Source organism: Pogoniulus pusillus, unplaced genomic scaffold (assembly GCF_015220805.1).
Source record: "Pogoniulus pusillus isolate bPogPus1 unplaced genomic scaffold, bPogPus1.pri scaffold_58_arrow_ctg1, whole genome shotgun sequence".
Classification (NCBI taxonomy): Eukaryota; Metazoa; Chordata; class Aves; order Piciformes; family Lybiidae; genus Pogoniulus; species Pogoniulus pusillus.
Window position 1 is genome coordinate 713,654 of NW_026974711.1, and position 10,938 is coordinate 724,591.

The following is a 10,938-nucleotide window of genomic DNA, read 5'->3' on the forward strand; positions in this document are numbered from 1 at the left end:
GTGCCCGGTGCCCAGAGGCTGTGGGCAGGTGCTGGAGTTTCTGCCTCTTCATGACTTACCTCTCCTAAGAGATATGCCAGCACCTGCCCTGCTGGGCAGCAGAGGACCATGACCAGAGGTGGTTCCTGGGGCTCTGCTGCCAGCTGGTTGGGGCTGGAAGGGAGCTGAAAGATCATCCAGCTCCATCCCCCTGCCATAGACAGGGGCACCTCCCAGCAGTGCAGGCTGCTCAAGGCCTGTCCCTCGGGAGGGAGCCAAGGTGCCTATGGGCCAGCACCAGGATCTGCTGCCTGCTGCAGGAGCCTGGGTAGAGCCAGATCCTCTTCCCACCCTCAGTGCCCACCCCCGGGTCCCTCCTGTCTGCTTGGCAGCTGTTCTCAGGGTGCAGTTTGGTGTCTGTTCTGTGCTCTCAGTGGTGGGGGTCACCTGGTGCCATTTCACCTCATCTTATGTTTTTCTCCATTTCCACACTGTCGTTCTGGGGCGCTCAGAGGTAGGTTCCTGCCAACATCTTTTGATTCCCTCTGCAGTCTCTGAACAATAACCCAAGACAAAAAACTTGTAGGTGAGGGCAGAAGGGCTCAGGACTGGACAAGCTGAGCACCAGCGCCAGCATCTCTGCCTCCACTGGAGCTGCAGGCAGGGAGAGTCTGATCCTGCAGCCTTCACTACCAGGGCCCATGCATGGCTCCTTCTCTGCTCCAGAGGCTGTCCCTCCTTTGACCCTTCCTGCTCCAGCTGGATCCCCCCTGCCCCTCTCTTCCCCAGCAGCCCTCTTGGCTCTTGCCATGTGCCCAGAGTGGCTGCTGGCCCCAGCTTGTCCTGTGCTTCAGGGAAAGGGTCCCCAGAGCCATCCCAGGTGGGTGGCCACACCGTGTGCCATTCTCCTGCAGATGGATTTGGCACAGTCTGTGCCACCCAGTGCAAGTTCAGCAGGGGCACTGAGCTGTGAAGAGTCTGTCCCCATGCCCTCTAAGGAGGGGACAAGGGGATGACTCTGCCAGAACTAGTCAGGCCCTTTTCCTCCTGCTGCTGGGGCTGTGGGGAGCTGTGGGGCAGCCTTCGGTGGATGATGATGTGGAAGCTGCCAGGAGTGAGTCTATGGCTGCAGTACCCCCCACACCTCCCCAAAACCTGGAGGTGGTATCAGATGTGCCCCTCTCTGGCAGCTCCCCTGGCTCTGCTTGCACCTTCCTTGTCCCCAGTGCCACTGGACGTGTGTCTGTGTCACCTGTGCCCCCTGCTCCTCCAGCTGCTGGCCAAGGAGGCCTGGTGCCCTGGCAGCCCAGGCTCAGGGGCACCCTGTGTCTGTGTCCCCAGCACCCCGGCCCTGCTCTGAGAGTGAGTTCTCCTGTGCCAATGGGCGCTGCATTGCCGGCAGGTGGAAGTGCGACGGCGACCACGACTGTGCCGATGGCTCTGATGAGGTACTGAGGGCAGGGGCACCCTGCCACCACCTCCACCCTGCCAGGAGCACCCTGCCACCACCTCCACCCTGCCCACCTGCGGGACCCGCTCTGCCCACGGTGCTCTGCCACCACCAAGCAGGGGCTGAGAACTGGGTGCTGGGTGCTGTGCTGGGACAGGAGGTTGCCACAGCTGGCATTGTCCCTGCTGAGCGTGGTGCCCTGCCCTGCTCCCGCAGAAAGACTGCACTCCACGCTGCGAGTTTGACCAGTTCCAGTGCAAGAATGGGCACTGCATCCCCATGCGCTGGCGCTGCGATGCCGACGCCGACTGCATGGATGGCACAGATGAAGAGAACTGCGGCACCGGGGGTGAGGGCAGCCCTGGAGCTCCCCTGCGCTCCTCTTCGCCACCCCACGCCCTGCTGCCCCTGCTGGGGTTTCCCTGTGCATGGCCCTAGGGCACAGGCAGAGTTCTGAGCTCCTCCCCCCACCCCGGCCCCAGCTGGACTGGCAGTGGGTGTCCGGCGAGGGGTGGCACTGTGGCAGCCCGGGGGCAGTGTGTGACGCGTGTCGGTGCCCTGGCAGTGCGCACCTGTCCCCTGGACGAGTTCCAGTGCAACAATACCCTCTGCAAGCCCCTGGCCTGGAAGTGCGATGGGGAGGACGACTGCGGGGACAACTCCGACGAGAACCCCGAGGAGTGCTGTGAGTGACGCCGGGCGGCGTCCCCTGGCACCCCTCTGCCCCGAGCAGCCGCACACTGGGCACGGGTGACAGTCCCGCAGTGTGGGCATTGCTGCAGGCACCCGGAGAGAGGGAGCTGGCACCTCTGGCAGCTCCGAACATCCCCTTGAGATGGGTGGGGGTGGCGGATGGGGCCGAGGGGACAGGAGGTGGCTTTGGTTGAGAGGGTGAAGTGGCAGAGACTGAGCCGGGCAGGGGCCAGGAGGTGACCCTGGAGGAGCGGCGGAGTCTGAGCCAGGCAGGGGCCAGGAGGTGGCTCTAGAGGAGTGGCAGAGACTGAACCAGGCAGAGGCAGGAGGCGGGGAGCGGAGCCTGGGTGTGAGGGGCTGGGTGAGGACCCTCCCGCAGCAGGTTCCCCCCGCCCCGGGGCGATTTTTCTTTGCTTCAATCTCTTTGTTCAGCCTCCCGGAGCCGCTCGCCCTGCAGGGCTGGGGACGCCCCCGGGCCAAGGAGGGCAGGCAGAGGCCGCGCAGCAACTCGCGACACGTGTGACCGCCTGGCTGCGGCGTCTCCTTTCACCGCCACCGTTTGTTTCTGTTTGCCGGTGCAGTGAAATTCCAGTGTCCCCCCAACAGACCGTTCCGCTGCAAGAACGACCGCGTCTGCCTCTGGATCGGGCGCCAGTGCGACGGCGTCGACAACTGCGGCGACGGCACCGACGAGAGGGACTGCGGTGAGCGGCGGGCACCAGTGCCCAGCGTCGCAGGGTGGGGGAGAGGGGGGGCTAGGAGGGAAGGGAGGAGGGGGTCTGGAGCAGGCTGCCCAGGGAGGTTGTGGGGTCGTCCTTCTGTGCAGAGCTTCCAACCCCCACCCTGGTCGTGGTGACCTGCTGTGGGTAGCCTGCTGGAGCAGGGTGGGGTTGGACTGGGGTGTACTCCAGAGGTCCCTTCCGTGCTGCATGCTGCGGGGCCTGGCACATCACAGCCTCTGCCTGTGCTCCTGCAGAGTCCCCCACGGCCAAGCCCAGGAGCTGCAGCCAGGACAAGAACGAGTTCCTGTGCCACAACCAGCAGTGCATCAGCGCCAACCTGCGCTGCAACTTCTTCGATGACTGCGGGGATGGCTCTGACGAGGAGTCCTGCTCCCACGGTGGGTGCCAGGGCTGGGCAGAGAGGGTGCTGGGGGGCAGCAGAGGGCTCTGGTGCTGACAACTGATCCCACCCCAGACCACAAGTCCTACGACTGCGTCACCAACAGCACCATGTGTGGGGACGAGGCTCAGTGCGTCCAGTCGCGCTCCGACTCCTACTGCAGCTGCCGCAGAGGCTTCCAGAAGGTGCCAGGCAGGAACTACTGCCAAGGTGAGGGAGTGCCCACTGTTGCTGGAGGGGTCCAGAGGCAGGCTTGTGATTGGGTTTAGTAGTCACAGGATCGTTAAGGTTGTAAAAGAGCTTCAAAATCAACTCCAACCATCAACCCAGCACTGCCTGCCATGGCTCCAAGAGCCGTGGCCACAGGTTTATGGAACACCTCCAGGGATGGCTACTCCAGCACCTCACTGGGCAACCTGGACCAGGGTCTGACCACTCCTGCATGACAGAAATTGTTCCTCATGGCCAAGCTGAACCTGCCCTGGGGCAACCTGAGGCTGTTTCCTCTTGTCCCATATCTGAGGACAGGAGATCTCAACCTCACCTGGCTCCAGCCTCCTCTCAGGATGCTGCAGAGAGCAAAGAGGTCTCTCCTTGGCCTCCTCCAGGCTCACCACCCCCAGCTCCCTTAGCTGCTCCTCCCCAGCCCTGTTCTCCAGACCCTTCCCCAGCTTCATTGCCCTTCCTTGGACCCACTGCAGCCCCTCAACATCCTTCTTGCAGTCAGAGGCTGGTGAGATGTGCCTGGGGCGTCAGAAGTGGTGTCCTTGGGGTGCAGCCACCAGGGCTGGGGACAGACGAGATCTCAGAGCCCTGAGTGGCTTAGGGAGGGACCACCTGCATGAGACACCCCCTGGTGCCCCTTTGACCCCCATCTCCTGCCCAGACATCAACGAGTGCCTGCGCTTCGGGACCTGCTCCCAGCTCTGCAACAACACGAAGGGCTCCCACGTCTGCAGCTGCGCCAAGAACTTCATGAAGACAGACACCATGTGCAAGGCGGAAGGTGAGCAGCGGCCGGGGGCCTCCGCACCCTCTGTCCATCCCTGCGCCACCTTCCCTGCTCCTCCTCCCCGCTGCGGGTGGGGGCTGGGCTCTGCCGGTGCTTCCAGTCCCCCACTCCGAAGGACTGCCAGGCTCCAGCACTCCCCCCACGCCCGGGGCAGGGCAGAGCTCTGTGCCCGTGCCCTCGCCACAGCCGCGGCTGCCCCGCAGGCTCGGAGCACCAGATCCTGTACATCGCGGACGACAACAAGATCCGCAGCATGTACCCGTTCAGCCCCAACGCCGCGCACGAGCCTGCCTTCCAGGGCGACGCCAGCGTGCGCATCGACGCCATGGACATCCACGTCAAGGCCAACCGCATCTACTGGACCAACTGGCACACGGGCAGGATCTCCTTCCGCGAGCTGCCCGCCTCTTCCAGCGCCTCCACCGCCTCCAACCGCAACCGGCGCCAGATCGACGGCGGCGTCACGCACCTCAACGTGGGTCCTGCGGGGGGTGCGCCACCGGCAAGGGGTGGTGGGACCGGGCTTGCTGCTGTGCTTTGCCCTCACCCTGCCTGCTCCCTGCCCTCTGCAGATCTCGGGGCTGAAGATGCCGCGGGGCATCGCCGTGGACTGGGTGGCAGGGAACATCTACTGGACGGACTCGGGGCGCGACGTCATCGAGGTGGCGCAGATGAAGGGCGAGAACCGCAAGACGCTGATCTCGGGCATGATCGACGAGCCCCATGCCATCGTGGTGGATCCCCTGCGAGGGTGAGAGGCTGCAGCTCCTCCCTCTGCCGGTCTCCTCCCACTGCCAAGCCCATCTGTGGTGGGAGCCGTCCAGGAGCCACCAGCGCTCTTCGTGGCAGCTTGAGCTGCTGGGGGGTCACATTGGTGACTCTAGCACACAGCGAGAAGAACATGGACGCATGGAATGGGTTGGGTTGGGTTGGGAGAAACCCTCAGGATCAGCCAGTTCCAACTCCCTGCTGTGGGCAGGGACAGCTCCCACCAGCCCAAGCTGCTCAAGGCATCATCCAGCCTGGCCTTGAACGCTGCCAGGGAGGAGACAGACACAGCCTTCTAGGGCAGCCTGTTCCAGGGTCCCACAACCCTCACTGCCTCTCCAGACACTGCAGTGCTGGACTGTCCTGTCCTTCCCCTCTTGCTCTCTGATGGGAGTGACCCCCCCTGTGTGCTCCACAGGACTATGTACTGGTCAGACTGGGGCAACCACCCCAAGATCGAGACAGCTGCCATGGACGGGACCCTACGGGAGACCCTGGTGCAGGACAACATCCAGTGGCCAACAGGTGAAGGGAGGTGGGGGCTGGGGGTGGGACTAGGACTGCTGCTGGTCACTTGGTCAGGAGAGGCTTGGGGTGAGCCTGGGGCCTGTTCCTCACCACGGTGAGCTTATCCCTCAGGCCTGGCCGTGGACTACCACAACGAGCGGCTGTACTGGGCCGATGCCAAGCTCTCCGTCATCGGCAGCATCCGGCTCAACGGCACTGACCCCGTGGTGGCCATCGACAACAAGAAGGGTGAGCACCCTCTTGACCTTCACTGTCTTGTCCTCCATCCTCTTGAACTTCCACCCTCTTCCTGGGGCTGTTAAGCCTGGGGAGGAGCAGTCCCAGATGGGATCTTCCCAGTGCAGGAGGGTTGGGCTTGGATGAGCTCCAGAGGTCCCTTCCAGCCCCTCCCTGATGCTGGGATTCTGTGACCTCAGAGATCTTTTCCAACCAGGACAATTCTGTGTCCCCTCTTTGCTCCCCCAGGGCTGAGCCACCCCTTCAGCATTGACATCTTTGAGGACTACATCTATGGTGTCACCTACATGAACAACCGCATCTTCAAGATCCACAAGTTTGGGCACAAGGCTGTCACCAACCTGACCTCTGGCCTCAACCATGCCACCGACGTGGTGCTCTACCACCAGTACAAGCAGCCAGAGGGTGTGTGCTGGGCTGGGCACCTTCCTGGGGTGGCAGAGAGGCGCTGATCTCTGATGTGTGGTGCCAGAGGGTGAGAGGAGCTCTGGCAGAGCTCGAAGCCACCAAACTTCTCTGCCCAAAGTGGAGGGTGTCCGGATGGGCAGAGCAGGGGTGGGTAGGGAGGAGGCCAGGTGCCACGGTGAGCTGGGCGCAGGGCCGGGGCAGCTGTAGGGCTCTGTGGGATGTCTTGAAGCTGTTGGGGGGATGTTGGCCAGGAGGACCATAGTGACCCTGCACTGTCCCCTCTTGGCAGTGACCAACCCCTGTGACCGCAAGAAGTGTGAGTGGCTCTGCCTGCTGAGCCCCAGCGGCCCTGTCTGCACCTGCCCCAACGGCAAGCGCCTGGACAACGGCACCTGCGTGCTCGTCCCCTCCCCAACCCTGTCCCCTGCCGGTAGGTGGGAAAGGGGAGGGGGAGGGGAAGGGAAAGGCAAAGGACAAAGGAGGAGAAGGGGAAGGACAAAGGAGTGGAAGGGGAAAGGGAAGGGAAAGGACAAAGGGGGGGAAGGACAAAGGAGGAGAAAGGGAAGGACAAAGGAGGAGAAAGGGAAGGACAAAGGAGGGGAAGGGGAAAGGGAAGGGAAAGGACAAAGGAGGGGAAGGGGAAAGGGAAGGGGAAGGACAAAGGAGGGGAAAGACAAAGGAGGGGAAGGGAAAGGCAAAGGACAAAGGAGAAAGAGAAGGGGAAGGAGGAAGGAGGGTCAGGGGAAGGGTAAGGACAAGGAGGGGAAGGAGAAAGGGAAGGGAAAGGACAGGAGGGGAAGAACAAAGGAGGGGAAGAACAAAGGAGGGGAAGGACAAAAGAGGGGGAGGGGAAGGACAAAGGAGGGGCACTTGACCTGACCCCTCTCACACCCTCCCTCCCCGCCCAGTGCCCACCACGGACACCTGTGACCTGGTCTGCCTGAACGGTGGCAGCTGCTTCCTGAACGCCCGCAAGCAGGCCAAGTGCCGCTGCCAGCCGCGCTACAACGGCGACCGGTGCCAGATCGACCAGTGCTGGGACTACTGCCAGAGCGGGGGCACCTGCGCCGCCTCCCCCTCGGGTGAGCCTGGGCCGCGAGGGCCGCGCAGAGGGCGGGCAGCAGGCGGGCAGCAGGCGGGCAGCAGGCTGACAGCTCTCCTCCTCAGGCATGCCAACCTGCCGCTGCCCCACCGGCTTCACCGGGCCGCGCTGCAACCAGCAGGTGTGCGGCGACTACTGCATGCACAACGGCAGCTGCAGCGTCAACCAGGGCAACCAGCCCAGCTGCCGCTGCCCGCCCGGCTTCATCGGCGACCGCTGCCAGTACCGTGAGTGCCAGGGCTGGGGCTCTGCTGGGGTCTCCTGGGGGCAGCTCCGGAGAGTTTGGACCCCGCAGGTCCTGGCTCTCCAGAGGGATGCTCCACGCAGATCTCGCCTGCGAGGTTGGGCTCCTGCGTAGCCCTCCCGGGTGGTGCTCCCTCGGCTCCCCCTCTTCTCAGGGGTGATCTCTGAGGACCTGGGGTGTTGTGGTAGGGCAGTGGTCCAATGGGCTGGTGTGGGGCTGCCTGCCCTGACTCCAGCATCTACTGCAGGGCAGTGCTTCGACTACTGCGAGAATGATGGCATCTGCCAGATGACTGCCAGCGGTGCCAAGCAGTGCCGCTGCCCTCCGCAGTTTGAAGGCACCCAATGCCAGGACAGTAAATGCTCCAGGTGCCAGGAGGGCAAGTGCAGCATCAACAAGCAGAGTGGAGAAGTCTCCTGCATGTAGGTACCAGGGACATGGAACCCAAGGAAGGAAGGAGGGGGTGATGGGCATGAGGACCCAAGACAACACCTGTGGCTGGATTGTTGGGGATCAGCCATGGCTGAGAGATGCCACAAACCTGAGGGGCACAGGCAGGTTGGAGGGTACACTTGTGCCTGATCCTTTCTGCTCCACAGCTGCCCAGATGGCAAGATAGCCCCCAGCTGCCTGACCTGTGACAGCTACTGCCTGCATGGTGGCACCTGCTCCATCAGCGACAAGACGCAGCTGCCCGAGTGCCTGTAAGCAGGGCTGGGGGCTGAGGGCTGGGAGGGGAGAGGGGGCAGGTGGGCTGCTCACCCACGAAGCAGAGACAGCTCTGACTGACAGACCCCACTCTGTGTGCCAAACCCTCCCTGACCCCCAGGTCTGTCCCCCCTACCACCTTGCCCTCACCTTCCCTGCATGCCCCCACTAACCCTGGTGCTCTCCCTGTGCCCTCAGGTGCCCGGTGGGGCTGACAGGGACACGCTGCGAGGACTTCATCGTTGGGGAGCAGCAGAGCAGCCGTGCGTACCCCCAGTGCCCACAGTACCCCCAGTGCCCACAGTACCCCCAGACAGCCCTGCCCGGGGGTGCACTGTGAGGCTCAATCTCCTGAGCTGCTGCACCCCCTTTGATGGAGCGGGGCCAGGTCCTTCCCCGTGGGGCAGGGCAGGACTTGCTGCTGCCCAGGAAGGGTGAGGCTGACCAGACCTCTGCTCCTACAGGAACGGCCTCCATCGTCATCCCCATCCTGCTGCTGCTCATCCTGCTCTCCGTGGTGGCTTTTGTCTGGTACAAGTGGAGGATTAAAGGGTGAGTGGGGCAGGGGAAGTGATGGTGCCCCTGGACTGGGCCACCTTGGGGCCAGTTTTGGGCCAGCTGGGATACAAACCCTGCCTGCAGAGCTTCCGCACCCCTCTGTGGTGCAGGACAAATGGGCGGGGGGAGGATGGGGGCTACACTCTGTGTTGCTGGCACTGACTCCTCCTCTCACCACCCCCTCCACAGTGCCAAGGGCTTCCAGCACCAGCGCATGACCAACGGGGCCATGAACGTGGAGATTGGGAACCCAACCTACAAGATGTACGAGGGGGAGCCTGACGACGACGTCGGGGAGCTGCTGGACGCCGACTTCGCCCTGGACCCCGACAAGGTGAGGGGCAGGAGGTACCTTGGTGTGGAGGGGCTGTGCAGGGGGGTGTCACTGCGGTGGTGCTCTGAGGGGTGACAAAGGCTGGGTGGAGGTGGTGGGCAGGGATGGTGCCAGCGGTGGGGCTCAGCGCTGCTGTTCTGCGAGGAGGTTGCGGCTGGTGCCCGGCGCTCACCGAGGCACCACAGGGCAGGGGGCACCTCAGGGGAGCTCTCTGCTGGGCAGAGAGGTGTCCGTGCTCCCTCCCATACACTACCCCAACTCTCCACAGCCCACCAACTTCACCAACCCCGTCTATGCCACACTCTACATGGGTGCCCACAACAGCCGCAACTCGCTGGCCAGCACGGACGAGAAGCGGGAGCTGCTGGCGCGGGGTGCGGACGATGACCTGGCAGATCCCCTGGCATAGGGGCAGGATTTGGGGAAGGGGGGGGGTGGGGAGGGTAGAAAAAAAAAGGGCCAAGCGGGCAGCCGTGCCCAGGCCTGGCACAGATAGCCGTGGCAGCGGGCGGGCAGGGCTGGGGGCAGCCGGGAGCCGCTGTATAAATGTACAAATGAAGGATTATTACTTTTCTATGTGAGCAGTATTATTACCTGTATATTCCCCTGGCACCCAGCCTGGGCACCCAGCCTGGGCACCTCCCGTGGCCAGACCTGCCTCTGGTTTTGTTTTAAATCTCTTTACATTGCCCACACCCCCCCGCCCCTACCCTCCCCTTTCCTACCCTCCTGCGGGACAAGCAGGGACGGTGCCACGCTGCGTGCCAGGCGGTGCCACAGTGGCAGCACCGGGGTGACAGCTACGTGGGGCATGGGCAGGGGGCATCAGAGCAGAGGCTAACACTCCCCTAGTTCTCAGCTTTGCCCCTCCCCGAACCCTCTCCAGGGTTTCCTCCTCCCTCTCCTCAGATCACCTCCTTCCCACGTCCCTCTCTTTTCCCCTGCAGCTTGGCCTCTGCAAGCCCCACCCTGGACCTTCTCTCTCCCACCCCCTATCCTCTACCCGACTGTTACAGGGGACAAGGACAAACCAACACCCCCCCCCCCCCCCACCCCCTCCTCCCAGCCCCTGCTGCCCCCAACCCTGGCGGGGTGCAGAGGGTCCCCGGTGGGCTCCTCACCCTGGCTTGTCTCTTGCACCATCCCCCCCCCAAAAATGCACATTTTTTAACAGGAGAAGAATACAAATCCCCTCCCCTCCCCCCCCCCCGGCTTTTGTAGTAGAGAGAAAGGAGAGCATGCGGGGGCGGGGGGGGGCGCCCCAGGCTTTCACTGGGGGGGGGGGAAAGCGTTTTAATAACTTTTGCTGGATTTCCTTTACAACTAAACACGAACAACAGAAATTGTTATAAATAAACTTTGTACAAACTGAGCCCAGGCTGCTGCCTGCTGCCTGCTGCCAGCCGGGGGGGGGGCTGGGGGGGAGAGGGCAGGGTGGGCACTGTGGTGCTGCTGGAGCTCTTGGGGCTGCCAAGGTGGTGGTGGGGCTGGGGGTGTGTGTAGAGGGGGTGTGACTTTGGTCACTGTGATGGGGTTGGGGCTGTGGGAGCTCTGAGGGGGGGTCAAAGACTGGATGGAGGTGGTGGGCAGGGATGGTGCTGAGGGGGTGGCTAGGGGTGTGCCAGGCACTGGTACCAACTGGGCATGGCATCACTGGGCGTCGTGGTTGTAGCACCTTCAGAGCCCAGAGGTGCTGGGTTGCAGGGTGGGGAGGTGAAGGCAGGAGGATCCCACTGAGGTGGGGAAGCACAGGGTTGGCCGTGCAGCAGCCCCCCCGATGGGTGAGCTGGGTACA

The 10,938-nt window shown here is 63.4% G+C and overlaps 1 protein-coding gene across 2 annotated transcripts in view; it reads left to right on the forward strand.

Annotated features, from left to right (window-relative positions):
• Window positions 1-10,515, forward strand: part of LRP1 (LDL receptor related protein 1) — an 85,864-nt gene extending 75,349 nt beyond the window's left edge. For both annotated transcript variants that reach the window (XM_064141508.1, XM_064141509.1), the window contains exons 69-89: window positions 1,321-1,427; window positions 1,646-1,778; window positions 1,995-2,114; window positions 2,704-2,826; window positions 3,099-3,242; window positions 3,320-3,454; window positions 4,131-4,250; window positions 4,460-4,731; window positions 4,829-5,007; window positions 5,443-5,549; window positions 5,664-5,780; window positions 6,018-6,194; window positions 6,487-6,627; window positions 7,106-7,279; window positions 7,365-7,526; window positions 7,791-7,965; window positions 8,143-8,247; window positions 8,450-8,514; window positions 8,716-8,803; window positions 8,999-9,143; window positions 9,412-10,515. In XM_064141508.1, the coding sequence (XP_063997578.1) occupies window positions 1,321-1,427; window positions 1,646-1,778; window positions 1,995-2,114; window positions 2,704-2,826; window positions 3,099-3,242; window positions 3,320-3,454; window positions 4,131-4,250; window positions 4,460-4,731; window positions 4,829-5,007; window positions 5,443-5,549; window positions 5,664-5,780; window positions 6,018-6,194; window positions 6,487-6,627; window positions 7,106-7,279; window positions 7,365-7,526; window positions 7,791-7,965; window positions 8,143-8,247; window positions 8,450-8,514; window positions 8,716-8,803; window positions 8,999-9,143; window positions 9,412-9,552 (2,930 nt within the window). In that variant the 3' untranslated portion in view covers window positions 9,553-10,515. The remainder of the gene's footprint in view (window positions 1-1,320; window positions 1,428-1,645; window positions 1,779-1,994; window positions 2,115-2,703; window positions 2,827-3,098; window positions 3,243-3,319; window positions 3,455-4,130; window positions 4,251-4,459; window positions 4,732-4,828; window positions 5,008-5,442; window positions 5,550-5,663; window positions 5,781-6,017; window positions 6,195-6,486; window positions 6,628-7,105; window positions 7,280-7,364; window positions 7,527-7,790; window positions 7,966-8,142; window positions 8,248-8,449; window positions 8,515-8,715; window positions 8,804-8,998; window positions 9,144-9,411) is intronic.
• The last annotated feature ends 423 nt before the right edge of the window (window positions 10,516-10,938 follow it).